The sequence below is a fragment of the Lepisosteus platostomus genome, chromosome 9 (genome assembly GCF_059453375.1).
Source record: "Lepisosteus platostomus isolate fLepPlt1 chromosome 9, fLepPlt1.hap1, whole genome shotgun sequence".
Classification (NCBI taxonomy): Eukaryota; Metazoa; Chordata; class Actinopteri; order Semionotiformes; family Lepisosteidae; genus Lepisosteus; species Lepisosteus platostomus.
Window position 1 is genome coordinate 486095 of NC_142619.1, and position 22534 is coordinate 508628.

General features: G+C 54.2%; 2 protein-coding genes and 1 long non-coding RNA gene across 7 annotated transcripts in view; 1 reads left to right on the forward strand and 2 right to left on the reverse strand.

Moving 5' to 3' along the window:
• Positions 1-1463: 1463 nt before the first annotated feature.
• Positions 1464-13646, reverse strand: irf3 (interferon regulatory factor 3). The gene is made up of 11 exons (XM_088646194.1): positions 13378-13646; positions 11658-11820; positions 11380-11557; positions 8776-8828; positions 7920-7971; positions 6226-6363; positions 4364-4510; positions 3555-3926; positions 2714-2835; positions 1795-1963; positions 1464-1763 (listed from the first exon to the last, which is right to left on the reverse strand). Exons 2-10 carry the CDS (start codon positions 11817-11819, stop codon positions 1814-1816), a joined length of 1374 nt encoding a protein of 457 aa, XP_088502320.1. The 5' UTR covers position 11820; positions 13378-13646; the 3' UTR covers positions 1464-1763; positions 1795-1813.
• A 201-nt stretch (positions 13647-13847) lies between these two features.
• LOC148654228 (uncharacterized) lies at positions 13848-16313 on the forward strand. The gene is made up of 2 exons (XR_015941300.1): positions 13848-16024; positions 16056-16313. It is a non-coding gene; the product is annotated as an uncharacterized LOC148654228 (long non-coding RNA).
• Positions 16314-16857: 544 nt separating this feature from the next.
• Positions 16858-22534, reverse strand: part of prr12b (proline rich 12b) — a 28956-nt gene continuing 23279 nt past the window's right edge. For all 5 annotated transcript variants that reach the window (XM_088646144.1, XM_088646147.1, XM_088646142.1 and 2 more), the window contains 6 exons: positions 21954-22393; positions 21153-21269; positions 20197-20294; positions 19212-19343; positions 18928-19023; positions 16858-18015 (listed from right to left, as the gene is read on the reverse strand). In XM_088646144.1, coding sequence (XP_088502270.1) covers positions 17881-18015; positions 18928-19023; positions 19212-19343; positions 20197-20294; positions 21153-21269; positions 21954-22393 — 1018 coding nt within the window. In that variant the 3' untranslated portion in view covers positions 16858-17880. The remainder of the gene's footprint in view (positions 18016-18927; positions 19024-19211; positions 19344-20196; positions 20295-21152; positions 21270-21953; positions 22394-22534) is intronic.

Here is a 22534-nt window from a genome sequence, read left to right on the forward strand (position 1 = left end):
TGATCTGCAGCGCGAGTAATGTGTTGAGATCCACAGGGAGCTGGTTCAAGTCGGTAAAGAGAGGTGATGCACACTCATACATGGTCAGTTTAGTTAAAAAGTGAGCAGTAGAACTCACTTATAATGTTATGATAATGATAACAATACGGAGTTGTGGTATTGAAATGTCTTTACCGTATTTATTAATATCCCTCATTGCATGGTTTATAAAACAAAAAAAAATCCAAAATTAGGCAGTGAAGGGAATTCGAGTACATTTCTGAAAATGAGGTAGTGGTGTAACTCTGTTTCCTTTCCCAGTCTTGCGGGCAGAGTTTGTAACTTATATTTGGATGTGCTTTGGTTACGAAACCCAGTGCGTCTCCCTTTTAGCATCAGTTTAAAGGATTATTTAGTTTAGTTCTAGCTGCCCTTACAGTGATTCACCACCCCTACGAGTAGGAGGGGGTTGAGAGATGAGGAAGCATGCTGACCAGCAAGGTGCTGGAGGGTGAGAACTCTCTGCAGCTGTAAAGATTAGCCTATAATTATTTTGTTCTGACTTGTAAATGAACGCCCATTATTGCACCAGACAGTTAAAGAAGCCCTGTAACTGCTCAGTAGTTACTGCCCTGTGGGGTGTGTAACTACTAAACTTTTGCACGGTTCTTGCACTGACACTGCTGGCAAGGCCATTGTATTCATTAATTTTTTTTAAAAAAAACTAGTATTTAGACTCATTTTTCTATTTTGTTTAGAAGCCTTTCCAGTTTCTGCAACATTACAATCAGCCAACTAGAGGAATGCCTGCAGTCCTGGGACAAATCGCAGGCTCCAGAGCGGACAGTGGACAGGCACTGGGCACGAACACTGACCAGGGCAGACACGAGTCCGAGTCTCCCACTGCTGATCATGAAATACAGTGGAACAGTGTCTAATCGGGTCCTGAATGACTGAGCACAGATTTAGTTACCTGTCGTTTCCTCCCATCGCCTCTCTCTTTCAGTCCTATTGGCACAGAGTCACACTGGAGTCAGAAGAGGAGTAATGGTCAAACACAAACCCGAACCCGGGGTAGAGGGGCTCCGTGAAGGAGGCCTGGACTCTGTGCAGGAGGGTCACTGTGTCCCCAGAGATGCTGTAAAAGGACAGAGTTCCAGCCCTGTGGTCCACATACACCCCTATCCTGGAGGAGGGAAGGACAGGTACTACAGTTTCTTCATTATTGTGCCAGAAAGACCAACTGGAACCAGAGCAGAACAAACTCCAGGCCGTGTTATTGTGTCCAGGGCCACAGTAAAAACTCCATCCTGTCGAGTCCTTCATACTGTATGCGATTCATATATAAGCCCCCCCAACCACTCCACTCCACCTCCCAGTAACAGCAAAACCCAGAGAGCCCCTCTCCACACAGCAGACACTGCAGGGAGCCGCAGTGCAGCTGCAGTTTATAACACCGCAAAGAAAAAACAGATGCAACTTGGTTTGTCAGAGGAGGTAGTTGATACTTTATTTAGCCCACAAGATGAAACATCTCTGTAGTTTCAGTTCTGCGCAGTAGAGCACAGGATTACTGCTCCACTCAGAGACTGGAGTGAAGACCAGTCCTGCTGCCCAGTAGTGACCTTGAAATGAGTCCTGATACTGAACACCAGCAGAAAGATCCCTCTCAACGTGGATCACCACCACCTCCCTCTGTCTGTGTCCCGTCTCTCTCCACCCTCTGCCCCCTCCTTCAGTCCCGTCGCTGTCCCTCTGTCTGTGTCCCCTCCCTCCTCGGTCCCGTCCCTATCTCTCCCCTCCCTCCTCTGTCCTGTCCCTGTCCCGTCCCTGTCTAGCTGAAATCCATGCTCTCCAGTGAGTACAGGTGGCTCAGCAGGCTGGGATTGTCTGACACCTGCAGATCCACAGACTCACTTTGCAGAGAGGAGGCTCCTCCTTGGACAGCCAGCATCTTCAGCATCTGGAGAGAGGTGAGGACTACCTGCAGGCAGAGAGGGGTTAATACACACACTGACTGGACACTACTGTACACTAACACTGCACTGAGAGAGAGAGGGGTTCATACACACACACTGACTGGACACTCCAGTACATTAACACTGCACTGAGAGAGAGAGGGGTTAATACAGACACACTGACTGGACACTCCAGTACAGTAACACTGCACTGAGAGAGAGAGGGGTTAATACACACACACTGACTGGACACTCCAGTACATGAACACTGCACTGAGAGAGAGAGGGGTTCATACAGACACACTGACTGGACACTCCAGTACATGAACACTGCACTGAGAGAGAGAGGGGTTCATACAGACACACTGACTGGACACTCCAGTACATGAACACTGCACTGAGAGAGAGAGGGGTTCATACACACACAGACTGGACACTCCAGTACATGAACACTGCACTGAGAGAGAGGGGGGTTAATACACACACACTGACTGGACACTCCAGTACATGAACACTGCACTGAGAGAGAGAGGGGTTAATACACACACACACTGACTGGACACTCCAGTACATGAACACTGCACTGAGAGAGAGAGGGGTTAATACACACACACACTGATTGGACACTCCAGTACATGAACACTGCACTGAGAGAGAGAGGGGTTAATACAGATACACTGACTGGACACTCCAGTACATTAACACTGCACTGAGAGACAGGGGTTCATACAGACACGCTGACTAGTATAGAACTTTGCACTCTTCTCCTGTCTCACCTCCAGCATGATCAGCTTCTTCTCCCAGGGTCTCTGATCTGGGTCGGGCCACTTCTCTCCCAGACAGAACCACACAGAGTATGCAGGTGACTCAGCCTTCTGCTCCATGAACCCAATCAGCCCTGCGAAGGTCACAGTGCTGTGAATCCCTCTGCCACGGTCTCTCACTTCCTCAGTCACTTTCTCTCCCTCTGTATGCCCCCGACGACCTCTCACCCCTCATCCCTGACAAAGTTTCCCCCTCCCCGCAACAACCTCTCACCCCTGATGATCCCCCCCGATAAGATAAGATCACCTTATTGGCCACATACAATTTCTTGCATTAGGAATCTGTCTTTTTGCAGACCCCAGCTTGCTCTCCATGAGAAACACAGACAGGGAGAGAAGCTGGGGGTCAGAGCGCAGGGTCAGACATTTATACGGCGCCCCTGGAGCAGTTGGGGTTCAGGGCCTTGCTCAGGGGCCCGACGGAGTAGGATTCCTCTGTCGGCTGTGGGATTCGAACCGGCAGCCTCCCAGCCACAGATCCACCACACCGCCCAGACAAACCGACTTGTCTAAGCTGTGCCTGCTTGCCACAGAGCCCCGACGACCCCTCACCCCGGATGAACTCTCCCCCCCCGGCCCCGACGACCTCTCACCCCGGATTAACTCTCCCCCCCGACCCCAACGACCTCTCACCCCGGATGAACTCTCCCCCCCGGCCCCGACGACCTCTCACCCCGGATTAACTCTCCCCCCCGACCCCGACGACCTCTCACCCCGGATGAACTCTCCCCCCCGGCCCCGACGACCTCTCACCCCGGATTAACTCTCCCCCCCGACCCCGACGACCTCTCACCCCGGATGAACTCTCCCATGCTGTACAGCTCCTCTCCTCTCTCCTTGGGCACCTCTCTGGGCTGGCCGCTCCTGTCGAACCTGGAGAGGCTCCAGAAAGCGTGGGTGTCACCCCAGCGGGCAGCTCGCACCCCCCGGCCCTGGACGGTCACCTCCAGCCCTGCGCCCAGCTTCTCCAGAATCCGATGGGTCAGCCTGGCCTGGCCCTGGTCCAGGAGCAACTCCGGGCCGGGCAGGGAGACCAGCTCCAGGCCCTCAGGGTCCACAGCAGCACAGGGGTCCGTCCAGACCACCCGGAACCCCCTGGGATTGGTCACTTCATGCTCACGAACCTTGACCCCTCGGAAGTAGACGGTCACATGGAACTGTGTGGCTGAGAGAGAGAGGAGACACACTGTTCATGTGACACTGACTGTACAGGGAACTGTGTGTCTGAGAAAGAGAGAGGAGACACACCGTTCATGTGACACTGACTGTACAGGGAACTGTGTGTCTGAGAGGGAGAGGAGACACACTGTTCATGTGACACCGACTCTACAGGGAACTGTGTGTCTGAGAGAGAGAGAGGAGACACACTGTTCATGTGACACTGACTGTACAGGGAACTGTGTCCAAGAGGGAGAGGAGACAGACTGTTCATGTGACACCAACTTTACAGGTAACTGTGTCCGAGAGAGGAGAGACACTGTTCATGTGACACCAACTCTACAGGGAACTGTGTCCGAGAGAGAGAGGAGACACACCAGCGCCTGTGACCATTGCCCATCAGCCGCCCCCCTGGACACCAGGTGCCGGGCGCCTCTCTCTTACCCAGCCTGTCGTCCACCATTGCTCTGCTCATCCCCGCCTTGAACTCCTCCACCTGCTGCTGCTCCAGCTCCGGCCCCACACCCACACAGACGGCTGGCTGCTCCGCCTGAGGGGTCTCGAAGGGAGAGCACACGGGTCGTGCTACGTCTGCAGAAGACAGGAGGGAAGGGAACTGTAGCTCCTACTGTAACAGACTGTCCTACTGTACTGGGACTGTAGCTCCTATTGTAACAGACTGTTCTACTGTACTGGGACTGTAGCTCCTATTGTAACAGGACTGGTCTACTGTACTGGGACTGTAGCTCCTATTGTAACAGACTGTCCTACTGCACTGGGACTGTAGCTCCTACTGTAACAGACTGTTCTACTGTACTGGGACTGTAGCTCCTATTGTAACAGGACTGGTCTACTGTACTGGGACTGTAGCTCCTACTGTAACAGACTGGTCTACTGTACTGGGACTGTAGCTCCTATTGTAACAGACTGTCCTACTGCACTGGGACTGGAGCTCCTACTGTAACTGGACTGTCCTACTGTACTGGGACTGTAGCTCCTATTGTAACAGACTGTCCTACTGCACTGGGACTGTAGCTCCTACTGTAACTGGACTGTTCTACTGTACTGGGACTGTAGCTCCTATTGTAACAGGACTGTCCTACTGCACTGGGTCTGTAGCTCCTATTGTAACAGGACTGTCCTACTGTACTGGGACTGTAGCTCCTATTGTAACAGACTGGTCTACTGTACTGGGACTGTAGCTCCTACTGTAACAGGACTGTTCTACTGTACTGGGACTGTAGCTCCTATTGTAACAGACTGTCCTACTGCACTGGGACTGGAGCTCCTACTGTAACTGGACTGTCCTACTGTACTGGGACTGTAGCTCCTATTGTAACAGACTGTCCTACTGCACTGGGACTGTAGCTCCTACTGTAACTGGACTGTCCTACTGCACTGGGTCTGTAGCTCCTATTGTAACAGGACTGTCCTACTGTACTGGGACTGTAGCCCCTATTGTAACAGACTGTTCTACTGCACTGGGACTGTAGCCCCTATTGTAACAGGACTGTCCTACTGTACTGGGACTGTAGCTCCTATTGTAACAGACTGGTCTACTGTACTGGGACTGTAGCTCCTATTGTAACAGGACTGTCCTACTGTACTGGGACTGTAGCTCCTATTGTAACAGACTGTCCTACTGTACTGGGACTGTAGCTCCTATTGTAACAGACTGTTCTACTGTACTGGGACTGTAGCTCCTACTGTAACAGGGCTGTTCTACTGTACTGGGACTGTAGCTCCTATTGTAACAGACTGTTCTACTGTACTGGGACTGTAGCTCCTACTGTAACAGGGCTGTTCTACTGTACTGGGACTGTAGCTCCTATTGTAACAGACTGGTCTACTGTACTGGGACTGTAGCTCCTATTGTAACAGACTGGTCTACTGTACTGGGACTGTAGCTCCTACTGTAACAGGGCTTTTCTACTGTACTGGGACTGTAGCTCCTATTGTAACAGACTGGTCTACTGTACTGGGACTGTAGCTCCTATTGTAACAGACTGTTCTACTGTACTGGGACTGTAGCTCCTACTGTAACAGACTGTTCTACTGCACTGGGACTGTAGCTCCTATTGTAACAGACTGGTCTACTGTACTGGGACTGTAGCTCCTATTGTAACAGACTGTTCTACTGTACTGGGACTGTAGCTCCTACTGTAACAGACTGTTCTACTGCACTGGGACTGTAGCTCCTATTGTAACAGACTGTTCTACTGTACTGGGACTGTAGCTCCTATTGTAACAGGTCTATATTTACAGAGACACATGGAGAAACGTCAGGGAGACATTAAGAGGGCTACCTGGCTGAGGCCCACAGATGTTCAGCTCCTCCAGACACTCCTCCAGCGTGCTCTGATTCAAGGGAGGAGACATCACGCCCTGTGGGTAAAAGAAGTGTGCCCCAGCTTCTGGCAGCTGATCATGGGAAAAACCCAATCCTTAAAAACAAACAAGGGGCCATAGTCAGGGCTGAAACCACAGGCAGCCAGAACTTACTTAGGACACAGGGTCCCGAGGAGATCAGTCAGGACACAGGGTCCCAGTGCTCTGAGGAGATCAGTCAGGACACAGGGTCCCAGAGCCCCGAGGAGATCAGTCAGGACACAGGGTCCCAGTGCCCCGAGGAGATCAGTCAGGACACAGGGTCCCAGAGCCCCGAGGAGATCAGTCAGGACACAGGGTCCCAGAGCCCCGAGGAGATCAGTCAGGACACAGGGTCCCAGTGCCCTGAGGAGATCAGTCAGGACACAGGGACCCAGTGCCCCGAGGAGATCAGTCAGGACACAGGGTCCCAGTGCTCTGAGGAGATCAGTCAGGACACAGGGTCCCAGAGCCCTGAGGAGATCAGTCAGGACACAGGGTCCCAGAGCCCCGAGGAGATCAGTCAGGACACAGGGTCCCAGTGCCCTGAGGAGATCAGTCAGGACACAGGGACCCAGTGCCCCGAGGAGATCAGTCAGGACACAGGGTCCCAGTGCTCTGAGGAGATCAGTCAGGACACAGGGTCCCAGTGCTCTGAGGAGATCAGTCAGGACACAGGGTCCCAGAGCCCCGAGGAGATCAGTCAGGACACAGGGTCCCAGTGCTCTGAGGAGATCAGTCAGGACACAGGGTCCCAGTGCTCTGAGGAGATCAGTCAGGACACAGAGTCCCAGAGCCCCGAGGAGATCAGTCAGGACACAGGGTCCCAGAGCCCCGAGGAGATCAGTCAGGACACAGGGTCCCAGAGCCCCGAGGAGATCAGTCAGGACACAGGGTCCCAGTGCTCCGAGGAGATCAGTCAGGACACAGGGTCCCAGTGCTCTGAGGAGATCAGTCAGGACACAGAGTCCCAGAGCCCCGAGGAGATCAGTCAGGACACAGGGTCCCAGTGGCCCGAGGAGATCAGTCAGGACACAGGGTCCCAGTGCCCCGAGGAGATCAGTCAGGACACAGGGTCCCAGTGCTCTGAGGAGATCAGTCAGGACACAGGGTCCCAGTGCTCTGAGGAGATCAGTCAGGACACAGGGTCCCAGTGCTCTGAGGAGATCAGTCAGGACACAGGGTCCCAGAGCCCTGAGGAGATCAGTCAGGACACAGGGTCCCAGAGCCCTGAGGAGATCAGTCAGGACACAGGGTCCCAGTGCCCTGAGGAGATCAGTCAGGACACAGGGTCCCAGTGCCCTGAGGAGATCAGTCAGGAGTGGTCAGTACAGCAGATGAATACTGAAAACTATTCTGCAGGAAAGATGCAATGTTTTATTGTACAGGAGTTGGTCGATTACACAACGACTGAATGTGATTCACATATTTGAAAAAATGCATCACCCACTCAGGACTATAAATTATAGGTGGTTAACAGCAGACTTCCGGAAATGCAACACTAAAACCTGGAGTGGATCGGGCTTCTGTAAATGCCAACACTAAAACCTGGAGTGGATCGAGCTTCTGTAAATGCCAACACTAAAACCTGTGCTGTGCAATGAGATCCTCTTTAACCCAGGTACCCTCATACCTGCTAGTTGCTCGTCTGGAGAGAAATGTTCCTGGATTCCTGCTGGAGAAACCTGGAGAGAGAGGAGAGGTGCACTGTCTGTGAGCCACAGGGAGCAGGGGTCTCTCAGGAACCGGGACGTCCAGCAGGGAGCGAGACAGGACAGGCTGTAGCCTCTGCAGTGTGAACTATGGTCTGTGTGTCCCGGGGCAGGGGCTGTAGGGCATAGGACACAGCCACAGGCTACAGAGCGAGGGGAGAGCAGGGTATAACCCTTCGAGAATATGTGACATGGGCTCTTGCCATTCAGGTCCAAAGCACACAAGACAGACAGTGGGCCTGCAGTAATACAGAGTGTAAAAACAGTCTGCCAGAGTGGTGGCTATAATATACAGCCTGCGGGGTACAGGGGACAGCCTGGGGGGGTACAGGGGACATGTGACAGCCCTCTGGGGTACAGGGTACAGGATAGTCTGAAAAGCATAGGACGTGACCTACAGCAGTGGACTCCAACCCTGGTCCTGGAAAGCCCCAGTCCAGCAGGTCTTATTGATCACCAGTGGATCACCAATTCCTAAAGAGGAGGAAGTGAGCAGGTGTTTCATTTGATTAAGGAATTCAGAGACCATAAAGGTCCACCTGTGTCAGACTCAGCACTTAAGAACCTGAGTTCTCTTAATGGAACAATTACATAATTAATTAATCCATGAGGTGTAGAGATAAGTGATCTATAAGTCTGACTGGACTGAGGCTCTCCAGGACCAGAGTTCAAGTCCCATGATGTACAAGGGACAGTTTGTAGGATAGGAGACAAACCGATAGGGAGTAGCTCATACAGTGAAGGGCACGCTGAGACCTTAGTGGGACAGACTCTCACCTCCTGTGACTGACTGTCAGAACCCAACTCCGCACTGTCCTGTGACCCTGGTCCTGCGAAGAGGAGAAAAAAGGTGGGGGTGTGTGGTGGGAGGTGGATTAATAATTATTAGGGTCATTTTACGATCAAATACCACTGAAGAGATGAGTACTCCGTCTCAGTCAGGCAGCGTGTCAGTGTATCGGGGCAGAAGAGCGCTGAGTCTCAGTCAGGCAGCGTGTCAGTGTATCAGGGCAGCAGAGCGTCGAGTCTCAGTCAGGCATCGTGTCGGTGTATCAGGGCAGAAGAGCGTCGAGTCTCAGTCAGGCAGCGTGTCGGTGTATCAGGGCAGCAGAGCGCCGAGTCTCAGTCAGGCAGCGTGTCAGTGTATCAGGGCAGCAGAGCGCTGAGTCTCAGTCAGGCAGCGTGTCGGTGTATCAGGGCAGCAGAGCGTCGAGTCTCAGTCAGGCAGCGTGTCAGTGTATCAGGGCAGCAGACTGCTGAGTCTCAGTCAGGCAGCGTGTCAGTGTATCAGGGCAGCAGAGCGTCGAGTCTTAGTCAGGCAGCGTGTCACTGTATCAGGGCAGAAGAGCGCTGAGTCTCAGTCAGGCAGCGTGTCAGTGTATCAGGGCAGCAGAGCGTGGAGTCTCAGTCAGGCAGCGTGTCGGTGTATCAGGGCAGCAGAGCGTTGAGTCTCAGTCAGGCAGCGTGTCAGTGTATCAGGGCAGCAGACTGCTGAGTCTCAGTCAGGCAGTGTGTCGGTGTATCAGGGCAGAAGAGCGTCGAGTCTCAGTCAGGCAGCGTGTCAGTGTATCAGGGCAGCAGAGCGTCGAGTCTTAGTCAGGCAGCGTGTCACTGTATCAGGGCAGAAGAGCGCTGAGTCTCAGTCAGGCAGCGTGTCAGTGTATCAGGGCAGCAGAGCGTGGAGTCTCAGTCAGGCAGCGTGTCAGTGTATCAGGGCAGCAGAGCGTCGAGTCTCAGTCAGGCAGCGTGTCGGTGTATCAGGGCAGAAGAGCGTCGAGTCTCAGTCAGGCAGCGTGTCAGTGTATCAGGGCAGCAGACTGCTGAGTCTCAGTCAGGCAGTGTGTCACTGTATCAGGGCAGCAGAGCGTCGAGTCTCAGTCAGGCAGCGTGTCAGTGTATCAGGGCAGCAGACTGCTGAGTCTCAGTCAGGCAGTGTGTCGGTGTATCAGGGCAGAAGAGCGTCGAGTCTCAGTCAGGCAGCGTGTCAGTGTATCAGGGCAGCAGAGCGTCGAGTCTTAGTCAGGCAGCGTGTCACTGTATCAGGGCAGAAGAGCGCTGAGTCTCAGTCAGGCAGCGTGTCAGTGTATCAGGGCAGCAGAGCGTGGAGTCTCAGTCAGGCAGCGTGTCGGTGTATCAGGGCAGCAGAGCGTTGAGTCTCAGTCAGGCAGCGTGTCGGTGTATCAGGGCAGCAGACTGCTGAGTCTCAGTCAGGCAGCGTGTCGGTGTATCAGGGCAGAAGAGCGTCGAGTCTCAGTCAGGCAGCGTGTCAGTGTATCAGGGCAGCAGACTGCTGAGTCTCAGTCAGGCAGTGTGTCACTGTATCAGGGCAGCAGAGCGTCGAGTCTCAGTCAGGCAGCGTGTCAGTGTATCAGGGCAGAAGAGCGCTGAGTCTCAGTCAGGCAGCGTGTCGGTGTATCAGGGCAGCAGAGCGCTGAGTCTCAGTCAGGCAGCGTGTCGGTGTATCAGGGCAGCAGAGCGTCGAGTCTCAGTCAGGCAGCGTGTCAGTGTATCAGGGCAGCAGAGTGCTGTCTCAGTCAGGCAGCTTGTCAGTGTATCAGGGCAGAAGAGCGCTGAGTCTCAGTCAGGCAGCGTGTCAGTGTATCAGGGCAGCAGAGCGTCGAGTCTCAGTCAGGCAGCGTGTCAGTGTATCAGGGCAGCAGAGTGCTGTCTCAGTCAGGCAGCGTGTCAGTGTATCAGGGCAGAAGAGAGCTGAGTCTCAGTCAGGCAGCGTGTCAGTGTATCAGGGCAGCAGAGCGTCGAGTCTCAGTCAGGCAGCGTGTCAGTGTATCAGGGCAGAAGAGCGTCTAATCTCAGTCAGGCAGCGTGTTGGTGTATCAGGGCAGCAGAGCGTCGAGTCTCAGTCAGGCAGCGTGTCAGTGTGTCAGGGCAGAAGAGCGTCGAGTCTCAGGCAGGCAGCGTGTCAGTGTATCAGGGCAGAAGAGCGCTGAGTCTCAGTCAGGCAGAGTGTCAGTGTATCAGGGCAGCAGAGCGCTGAGTCTCAGTCAGGCAGCGTGTCAGTGTATCAGGGCAGCAGAGCGCTGAGTCTCAGTCAGGCAGCGTGTCAGTGTATCAGGGCAGAAGAGCGCTGAGTCTCAGTCAGGCAGCGTGTCAGTGTATCAGGGCAGAAGAGCGTCTAATCTCAGTCAGGCAGCGTGTTGGTGTATCAGGGCAGAAGAGCGCTGAGTCTCAGTCAGGCAGCGTGTCAGTGTATCAGGCAGCGTGTCAGTGTATCAGCGTGTCAGTGTATCAGGCAGCGTGTCAGTGTATCAGGGCAGAAGAGCGCTGTCTCAGTCAGGCAGCGTGTCGGTGTATCAGGGCAGCAGAGCGCTGTCTCAGTCAGGCAGCGTGTCAGTGTATCAGGGCTGACCACACCTTCCTCACCTCTCTGTAGCACTCCTGGCAGGCGGTACACCTTGTGTGGGTTGGCGGAGTCATTGCTGTGGTCGGCTACAACCTCCACCCTCTTGGCCTTCAGAGCGCAGCGGAAATTTCGCTTCCAGACAGAGGGGTCTGCCCGGTCCACTCCCTCCCTGAACGAGCCGCTGGCCACTGCCCAGGCCTGAGAGACGCAGAGAGATCGGCAGCAGCTAGTATGATTCAGGACCATAAAGAGATGGACACTGAATGCAAGCATGTCGAGGAGAGAGAGACAGACAGACCTTGAATATGAGCGTGTCGTGCTCGCTGGAGTCCTGCCTCAGCCCATGTTTCCAGGGAATACAGAACTCCGTGCACTCCTGATTGGTCCAACAGACTCCTGGGTACTGCCTACTGTCAATCTGTTCCACCAACCAGGGCAGGATCAAGGGCCTCTGGGACATCCTGAAAGACCAGCGGTGAAGTCACCGACGATGAGGACGCCAGCCTGGAACAGACCGTCGCCACGCCTAACGACCGCATCGGGGTCACCAGCAGAGACGGGGCAACTTTCACAGCACTGAGCCACACAGCTCGACCCTGCATACTGAATTCAACACCCATCCAATTCTAATGCCGGGACAAAACTGGAAAACGGGGAGTGGACCAAACTGCTATGGAACAGGACATCAGGTCGAGAGACTGGCCCATGGACACAGACAGGAGTGTATGTACGTCTGTACCCGTGAAGCTCTTCCACCGACTCTCGCTCTCCCGCCTGCCTGCGTAACGTTCAGACAGCAGCTGGTAGCCTGATCGGGTCAGGACTCAGAAGCTGGGTCTCCTCCCCCTGACCTGTGTGCAGTGAGGTTCCTTTCTGGTGCAGAATGATCACTGTGCGTCTCCCAGGTGGGGCTACTGGTGCAGAATGATCACTGTGCGTCTCCCAGGTGGGGTTACTGGTGCAGAATGATCACTGTGCGTCTCCCAGGTGGGGTGACTGGTGCAGAATGATCACCGTGCGTCTCCCAGGTCGGGTTACTGGTGCAGAATGATCACCGTGCGTCTCCCTGGTCGGGTGACTGGTGCAGAATGATCACCGTGCGTCTCCCAGGTGGGGTTACTGGTGCAGAATGACCACCGTGCGTCTCCCAGGTGGGGTTACTGGTGCAGAATGATCACTGTGCGTCTCCCAGGTGGGGTTACTGGTGCAGAATGATCACTGTGTGTCTCCCAGGTGGGGTCACTGGTGCAGAATGATCACTGTGCGTCTCCCAGGTGGGGTTACTGGTGCAGAATGACCACCGTGCGTCTCCCAGGTGGGGTCACTGGTGCAGAATGATCACCGTGCGTCTCCCAGGTGGGGTTACTGGTGCAGAATGATCACTGTGCGTCTCCCAGGTGGGGCTGCTCTTCAGTTGTTGATATGCAAATATTTACAGTGTGCTTCTAAAGTCAAAGCCTTATGGGATGAATGTGCTGTACAAATGCAAGGAATTGTGTTTGTATTTTCACAAATACAAGAGACGTGGAGATGGAGGAGGGAGGTGAACTGCAACACAATACTTGTGAAGAAAACTAAATTTGGAAGTTGCGTGTTTTCCCAGCTTGACCTGTGACCAGCCTTCCTCCCTGTTCATGGAGACTCCCAGCTCAGGACTGACTTGTACACAGACATCCTATCACTCTAATATCACACTGCTGAACGCACATCGACCCCCTGGACACACTCATGTTATGAAGTGTGCACATTAACACACTAGTCACCTCACACCTGCAAAAGTAGAAATGTCACCCCCCCACACACACACCCGAGACCCTAATATCACCTCCCCTGAGACAACGCTAACCGAGACCCAAATAGCACCTCCCCACACACACCTGAGTCGACACTAACATCACATCTCAGCCACTGAGACGACACCTGAGACACTAGTATCACCCCCGACACCGGAAGCAACACTAACACCACACCAGGGGCCCTAATATCACTCCCCGTCCTACACCTGCACGCAGACTAACCTGCTCCCGGCTCGGTTCGGCAGCCCGTCCGCTGCAGGCCCGGCTGTGCGGCCTGTGTCCGGGCAGACCCGCGGCGGCTGTTCCTGTCGCACGCCGGGACCCCGGCGAGCCTGCGGCTGCCGGAGCTCCGCCCGAACTCTCCCGCAGCGGGTCCCGCAGGCGGACAGCGCGTTTCAGGGGGATAAAAACCGACAGATCAGGTCAGGCGCTGCGTGAACGCGCTCGAGTAAACGGCACCCAGGGGCCGGTGTCTCTCACTCGGCCTCTGTCGGGGAAACTGCTCTCGGTTTCGTTTTGCCTTTCCTCCGTCACCGCCTGACCCGCCTCCGCGCCGCGCACACGCCCCCAGACGGACGGCACGGAGCCCGACTCTCTCTCTCTCACCTTCCACCGCCGCCAGGAGAGCCAGCTCCCCCGGGGAGCACACTCACAGGGACACCGTGGGACGGGTCAAAACGCGCCGGGCCTCTTGGGGGGAAACGACACACTTCAGGGATTAACGACGCGCGGAAGACGGCAGGAGGGACCCAGATGAGCACCGGCCCACTTTCCCTGACCGGGCCGGGCCGGGCCGGGCCGGTCCTGGTCAGCGTTCACGCCGCGCGGGAGGCCCCGGACACGCGTGCGAACAGACTGAGCGGGCCGGACCGGAATCCGGGCCCGAACCCTGCCGGAGTTACAGGTGACACCGTCATGATGAAGTCCTGTTGGCTGGTTTGTAGTGTACTGCGCGCATCGTGTGGGAGTGCTGTCTGTCGTACTGTTTGCGTCCCGATAGAGCAGAGCGAAGACGCGGAGAGGCTCTGTGGCTCAGGATCTGCGCCTGTGGCTGGGAGGTTGCCGGTTTGAATCCTGCGGGTGGTAGAGAAATCCTACTCCGTTGGGCCCCTGTGCAAGGCCCTTCACCCCAACTGCTCCAGGGGCGCTGTATAAATGGCTGACCCTGCACTCTGAGCCCCAGCTTCTCTCCCTGTCTGTGTGTCTCACGGAGAGCAAGCTGAGGTCTGTGAGAAGACAAATTCCTAATACAAGAAATTGTATCCGGCCAGTAAGGGGATCCTATCATACACCTATAAGTGTATACACATGGCTCGTAAACCCCCCTCTCTGTTTCCGGCTCATCACACCCAAGACAGGCCGGGTGTAAAGAACCATCAGATCACATCGTGAACTGCCGACCCCCGGGGATGAATACAGTACCTGAACTGAAGTGTGTGCAATTTGGGGTTTCATATACATTTCATATAATTTCATATAAATATATGTATGTATATAGAAATATAATTTCATATAGATTTACATATATCACCCTGCAGCTCCCAGCTCACAGCCCCACTGGAGCCCAGCAGTGGGAGCCTGGCCAGTACCTGGAGGGGAGACTCCTGGGAGAGGTGTGAGTGGGGCCAGCAGGGGGCGCTCACCCTGTGGTCTGTGTGGGTCCTAATGCCCCAGTATAGTGACGGGGACACTAGACTGTAAACAGGCGCCGTCCTTCAGATGAGACGTCAAACCGAGGTCCTGACTCTCTGTGGTCATTAACAATCCCAGGGTGTCTCTCGAGAAGAGTAGGGGTGTTACCCCAGTGTCCTGGCCAAACTCCCCCCTGGCCTTTACCCCTCATGGCCTCCTAATAACCCCCCTCTCTGAACTGGCTCCATCCCTCTGCTCTCCTCCCACTGAGAGCTGGTGTGTGTGAGAGGACTGGAGCATCATCCAGGTGGGGGTGCAGGGGATCCCCATGACCGGTAAAGAGCTCGGAGTGGAGAGTCCAGAAAAGCGCTGTAGAAGTGTAGGAAATTATTACTACAATCCCCAGGAATAGGAGAGCGACGCGTCCAGTGTCCACTAGGTGGAGGTATTGTGGCGCTAATGCAGGTAAGGAAGGAATCAGCAGCTGCGGTTATACAAACTGCCCGCCAGGCGGCGGTGTTGCGGCCGTCCCCGCCCGCTAGCGGTCAGAGAGGCAGGATCGTCCCTTCACTCGTCTGCCTGAGGTCAGCTTGAGTGGAAGCACAGGCCTGCAGGCCTCTGTCAGAAGTTAGGTAATTAGGTAATTAAAGAAGTATTATGTTATACTTTGTAAAAATGTAATATGAAAAATATGTAAAATTTGTAAAACTGGGTAGATATCATATTCACAAGACAAAGTGGTCTAAGTTTGGTAAACTAATCCTACTTACTCCTTTAGTGATTGTAAGGTGGAAATGCAATATTACTTAAACTGCATTCAAAACTTTAAAAAGTACCCAGGGAAAAATAACTGATGTCTGTCAATATTTTGTCTTATTGGGTTCAAATTTGTAGTGACCTCTGGCTGTGTTATTTTTTTAATTCCCTTTCTCCTTTGAACTAGTCATTAAATAAAAGTTAATAAATGTTACAAGCTAGATATTTTCATTCCTCGTGGTGAATAACAGTTTAGTTTTGTTCTGTTGACGTCTGAATTGTTTTTTGAGAATCTGGAGTAAAATTGTTTTTGAGACGTTCTTGTAAGAAAAAGGTTTTAGACGCCTCTCATCCGCTTCATGGGACTGTTACTGGGCAGCGGAGCACTTTTAGCAACAGACTGCTCCAGCTCCGGTGTTCAAGGGAACGTTTCCACAGGTCTCTCTTCCCAGGGTGTATAACGCTGCCCTAGGCTAGGACTGTCAGCCCTTCATTTGCTCATCTATGGACAGCATGCTGCTCCATCGTACTTTTTGGACACTCAATCTGTATAAACCTATGCACATTGTGCACAGATTTTATTGTTTTTACAGTGACTATGATCATATTTTTCACACACCTATGTATTTATTTTTTATATGTATTTTGTATTACTGTACGGATTCTAATTTTTTGTCTATCCTGATGTCTGTTTTTTTTTTGGCTTGTCTTGGGCTGCTGTAACACCTCGATTTCCCTTTGGGATCAATAAAGTCTGATCTAAGTCTAAACGACGTGGTTCAAAGGTCACAGGGCTCCCCAAGCCACTCATGCAGAATCTGAGGCCAGGTGCTGCAGCTGAATGTCCCAAGGCAACGTTAGAAAACACTGCTAGGAGTCCAGGTTACTCAGGAATCGGAGCACTAAGTCAAGGGCTGCTTGTTCCAGACCCCCACCACTCTTTGTGAAAGCTCTCGCCCTGTCAGTTTTCCGCCAGTCCCCCTCTAACCAGTCTTGAGAGACTGGTAGTGAGACGCCATCGAAAACCTACTGGGCGGCTAGTGTGGTCTGACTGGATGACATCACACGGGGGTGGGCGGGGCAGAGGGCAGGAGAGGCCAACCAGGGAGAGACAAAATGCCCTCCCACACCGCACCCCCCAACAACGACACCGCCTGCGTCGGGATGATCAGATGCGATTGAATAGCAGCTGATCGTCTAGCTTGGTCTGACTGGATGACATCACATGGAGTGGGCGGGGCAGAGGGCGGGAGACAACAGGAAGAGAGACAAGCCCCCGCCAGACCAGGAAAACAAGACGCCCAGGAGACCAAATTCCTTTTCTCTTTTTTGCAAAGAAAGTTTTTTTCCATTTTAATCAGTTTGTGTACACACTATACAGCTTGAGTTTTACATATTCAGAAAAGAACCAAAAAAAAAAACAAATAATAAAATAAAACATTATCCGACACTAAAACAATAAAAAATAGAAATATATATATTATAATAATATTAATAATAATAATCAGAACACAATCGTACAGCAACACGGGGTGAAAAAATTGTAACAACAGTTCACACTCACAGATGGCTGGGGTGATCTCGAAAAGTAAAGTTTTTAGGAATATTTTCAAATTGCTTTTTTCATATATATTTATAAAAAAAGACAAAATCTGTTATTTTCCGGAGGGATGGGGGCAGGAGGGAGGGGCGGAGATGAGGTGGGGGAGACTGGACCTGTGTCCGGTCGGCAAGTGGAATTTTTTTTTCCGTTTTTTTTTTAAAAAAAGCGTCTGCAAACCAGCCACCGTCTCCGCCCGGAGGGGCGCGGGGCCTTCGTCGCTGCGACCGTCTTCGCCACCGGGTCCGAGGCCAGAGAGTCGTGGGGGTCGGGGGTCGGGGGTCGGGGGTCAGCGTCGACAGAGCGCCCCCGCCTGCGCCTGTACAGTATTTACACGCTGGAAGTCGGAGTGTCGGGAACGCAGGCCGAGGGCGCGCTGTGTCCCGGCTCGGCCCGCTCGGGTCCGGACAGAGCGCCGTGCTCTTCCAACGGAGAAAAACAACTCTTCCAACAGGGCGTTCGGCACAGCGAGGGGCCGGAGCATGGAGACCCCCAGACTCCCCCGGTCCCCCCCTCTCTCTCCTGCGCCCCACAGAGTGGACCCGGGCTCTGCGCCCCCTTTCCCTCCCCTCCCCACCCTCCCCGTCATTCCTTCCCCCACCACTGGGGGGCGACAGTCCATCTCTCCGCCCTGCCTCCGGCGGCTGTCGGGGTCGCTGCAACCCCGGCCCCCCGAGCCTCGATTTCGGAGGGGGCTCCCCTCGATTCCGGCGTCCCCCGCTGTCTGGGCCGCGGCCTCAGGCCTGCGCGCTGAGGGTCAGCAGCTCGATGAAGGAGTCGAACAGCGTCTCCAGCCAGCCCTGGTTCGCCATACACTGCTGCACCACCTCCTCCTGCCCAGGGTCCTCCGCCGCCTGCTCAATACTGTCCGTCTGAGAGAGAGAGGGGTCAATACACACACACTGACTGGACACTCCAGTACATGAACACTGCACTGAGAGAGAGAGGGGTTAATACAGACACACTGACTGGACACTCCAGTACATGAACACTGCACTGAGAGAGAGAGGGGGTCAATACACACACACTGACTGGACACTCCAGTACATGAACACTGCACTGAGAGAGAGAGGGGTTAATACAGACACACTGACTGGACACTCCAGTACATGAACACTGCACTGAGAGAGAGAGGGGGTCAATACACACACACTGACTGGACACTCCAGTACATTAACACTGCACTGAGAGAGAGAGGGGTCAATACACACACACTGACTGGACACTCCAGTACATTAACACTGCACTGAGAGAGAGAGGGGTCAATACACACACACTGACTGGACACTCCAGTACATTAACACTGCACTGAGAGAGAGAGAGGGGTTAATACAGACACACTGACTGGACACTCCGGTACATGAACACTGCACTGAGAGAGAGAGGGGTTAATACACACACACTGACTGGACACTCCAGTACATGAACACTGCACTGAGAGAGAGAGGGGTTAATACAGACACACTGACTGGACACTCCAGTACATGAACACTGCACTGAGAGAGAGAGGGGTTAATACACACACACTGACTGGACACTCCAGTACATGAACACTGCACTGAGAGAGAGAGGGGTTAATACACACACACTGACTGGACACTCCAGTACATTAACACTGCACTGAGAGAGAGGGGTTAATACAGACACACTGACTGGACACTCCGGTACATGAACACTGCACTGAGAGAGAGAGAGGGGTTAATACAGACACACTGACTGGACACTCCGGTACATTAACACTGCACTGAGAGACAGAGGGGTAAACTATGTAACAGAACAGTTACCTCTCTCTTGCAGTGTAGGAATGTGTGGTATTTATAGTGATGGAGGGAGTGATACAGGCTGTATATCCTGCAGGTTTCTGTAGACAGCTTGAAATCCTAGAAGAGAGAGACAGTATTACAGCCTGCTGAACAGACACAAACACACACACAGTCACACAAGAACACTCACACATGCATGTAGACACAGACACACACCAACACACGCAGACGCAGACATGCAGACACATGCTCAGACACACACACACTGACCCAGGCACACAGAGGGGTCACCCTGCGGCTGGTACCTGCTGTTTGGGGAGACTCCTCTTCACTCTGTTGAGGGTCTTGCGGTTGTAGGACTCCCCCCCCAGGCGCACCCTCACAGCCCCCGAGTCCAGGGGGTCAGCTGACATCTGAGGGTAGGAGTGGAGTGCCTCCTGGTGGAGATAAGAGGGGGTGCAGGACAGAGTGAATGGGTGACCAGAGAGGACAGACCATCCCCATGGTACTGAGTGAGAGAGAGACAGGGGAGAGACGAGAGAGGCGAGAGAGACAGACAGAGAGAGAGGAGAGACAGGACAGAGTGAATGGGTGACCAGAGACGACAGACCATCCCCGTGATACTGAGTGAGAGAGACAGAGGATAGAGGAGAGAGGAGAGAGAGACAGACAGAGGAGAGAGACAGAGGAGAGAGAGACAGGCAGAGAGGAGAGACAGGGAGAGACGAGAGAGAGACAGAGGATAGATGGGAGAGAGACAGACAGGGAGAGAGGAGAGAGGAGAGAGGAGAGAGAGACAGACAGAGGAGAGACAGGGAGAGACGAGAGAGAGACAGAGGATAGATGGGAGAGAGACAGACAGGGAGAGAGGAGAGAGAGACAGACAGAGGAGAGAGAGACAGGCAGAGAGGAGAGACAGGGAGAGACGAGAGAGAGACAGAGGATAGATGGGAGAGAGACAGACAGGGAGAGAGGAGAGAGGAGAGAGAGACAGACAGAGAGAGAGGAGAGACAGAAAGAGGAGAGAGACAGGGAGAGAGAAAAGACAGAGGAGAGAGGAGAGACAGACAGGAGAGAGGAGAGAGGAGAAAGACTGGGAGAGAGGAGAGAGAGACAGAAAGAGTAGAGAGACAGGGAGAGAGGAGAGACAGACAGGAGAGAGGAGAGACAGACAGGAGAGAGGAGAGAGGAGATAGACTGGGAGAGAGGAGAGAGAGACAGAAAGAGGAGAGAGACAGAGGAGAGAGAGACAGGCAGAGAGAGAGGAGCAGGAGGGAGACACAGCAGTACCTGGTGCTGGGAGTTCATGCTGACTCTCCTCAGCAGTCTCCTCTTCTGCTCGTTCAGAATACCGTCGATCTTCCTCATAGGGGGCAGATACAACTCGTCTGCAAGACAAGGGGGCAGGTCAGGGGCAGTCCGGCGCAGGACAGAGGACAGGTCAGGGGGAGGACAGAGGACAGGTCAGGGGGAGGTCAGGGGCAGGACAGAGGACAGGTCAGGGGGAGGTCAGGGGCAGGACAGAGGACAGGTCAGGGGCAGTCCGGCGTGGGACAGAGGACAGGTCAGGGGCAGGACAGAGGACAGGTCAGGGGCAGTCCGGCATGGACAGAGGACAGGTCAGGGGCAGTCCAGCGTGGGACAGAGGACAGGTCAGGGGCAGTCTGGCACAGGGGGGAGGTCAGGGGGGCTCTGGCGCAGGAATGAGAAAGTGCCGGCGCCTCACTGCAGCATCACAGTGAAGGACAGGAGAGCGGAGCTCTCTGGGACACAGGCTCATCACCAGCTCTGCCTCTGGCGTCTGCGCTGGGAAACGGAAATGAGATTCCCTGGATAACTGACGAGCTCCCAAGCCCAGAGCCAGCCCACCGGGACCCATCCGAAGAGCACCGGGGATTTCCTGGGAACCAGGGGTGAGACACTCTGTACCACCTCCAGGCTCAGTGCGGAAGAGAGGGGTCAGAGGAGGAGACCTCTGACTCCCAGTTCTGCCTCCTTCCTGTCTCTCCTGATCTGGAAGAAGTCCCTCCCTCCTGTCTCTCCTGACCTGGAAGTGGTCCCTCCTTCCTGTCTCTCCTGACCTGGAAGAGGTCCCTCCCTCCTGTCCCTCCTGACCTGGAAGTGGATCCTGTCTGCATCCCGCTGGCCTGAGGTCGCAAATGTCATTCCAGACACATGGAGCTGAAGCAACTGACATTCCCACTCCCCTGCGCCGCTGTCCCCTCTCACCCCGCCCCCTCGCTCACCGTTCGTGTCCTCCAGAGCCTGGATCATGTCGGGGTCCAGGGCTGTGCTGACCAGCATCTCCACATAACTGCGGAACATCTCCCTCATCGCTCGTGTGTTCACACCGCGTACCAGCACTGAGAGAGAGAGAGGGGTCAATACAGACACACTGACCACTGACTGGACACTCCAGTACATTAACACTGCACTGAGAGAGAGGGGTTAATACACACACACTGACTGGACACTCCAGTACATGAACACTGCACTGAGAGAGAGAGGGGTTAATACAGACACACTGACTGGACACTCCAGTACATTAACACTGCACTGAGAGAGAGAGGGGTTAATACAGACACACTGACTGGACACTCCAGTACATTAACACTGCACTGAGAGAGAGAGAGGGGTTAATACAGACACACTGACCACTGACTGGACACTCCAGTACATTAACACTGCACTGAGAGAGAGAGAGGGGTTAATACAGACACACTGACTGGACACTCCAGTACATTAACACTGCACTGAGAGAGAGAGAGGGGTTCATACACACACACTGACTGGACACTCCAGTACATGAACACTGCACTGAGAGAGAGAGGGGTTCATACACACACACTGACTGGACACTCCAGTACATGAACACTGCACTGAGAGAGAGAGAGGGGTTCATACACACACTGACTGGACACTCCAGTACATGAACACTGCACTGAGAGAGAGAGGGGTTCATACACACACACTGACTGGACACTCCAGTACATTAACACTGCACTGAGAGAGAGGGGGGTTCATACAGACTCCAGGCTCTCACTCACCCTCCTCGTCACTAGGCGGCTCCGGGGACGAGTCGGACTCAGAGGAGGAGGGCACCTCCTTCAGCCACTTCTTCCTCTTCTTGGGCGGCGGCTCGGCCTTCACCCTGGGGACGCGAGGAGCTCGGGGGCGCTCGGCCGCCTTCCTCTCCGCCTTCCTCTCCTCCCGACCTCGGCGCTCAGCGCCGCTCCCCCGCCTCTCCGGCGGCTGTCTCCTCTCCTTCTCCTTCTCCTTCTCCCGCTCCCTCTCTCTCTCCTCTCTCTCCCGCTCCCTCTCCTTCTCCCTCTCCCGCTCCTTCTCCCGTTCCCTCTCCTTCTCCCTCTCCCGTTCCCTCTCCCTCTCCCGTTCCCTCTCTCTCTCCCTCTCCTCCCTCTCCACCCTCTCCACCCGCGGGGGGGTCTGGCTGCGGGGCAGGGGGGGCGGTTTCGGGATGGACTGCCGCCTGCTGGGAGAGAGCAGAGAGGAGAGAGGGAGGGGGAGAGAGGGGAGGAGAGAGGAGAGAGGGAGACAGAGAATGGGTGAGCACTGAGAACAGGTAACAGAAGGACAGAATCCTTCACTGGGAGCTGCAGCCTGAGCCCAG

What these genes read in the sequence shown, in the direction of transcription:
- irf3 (XM_088646194.1), bottom strand. Translation starts at nt 11,819, where the DNA reads ATGTCCCAGAGGCCCTTGATCCTGCCCTGGTTGGTGGAACAGATTGAC. An exon ending in GCCAGGAGTGCTACAGAGAG is followed by an intron (nt 8,829 to 11,379) that starts GTGAGGAAGGTG and finishes TCCTCTTCGCAG; the next exon opens with GACCAGGGTCACAGGACAGT. An exon ending in AGAAGCTGATCATGCTGGAG is followed by an intron (nt 1,964 to 2,713) that starts GTGAGACAGGAG and finishes CTCTGCCTGCAG; the next exon opens with GTAGTCCTCACCTCTCTCCA.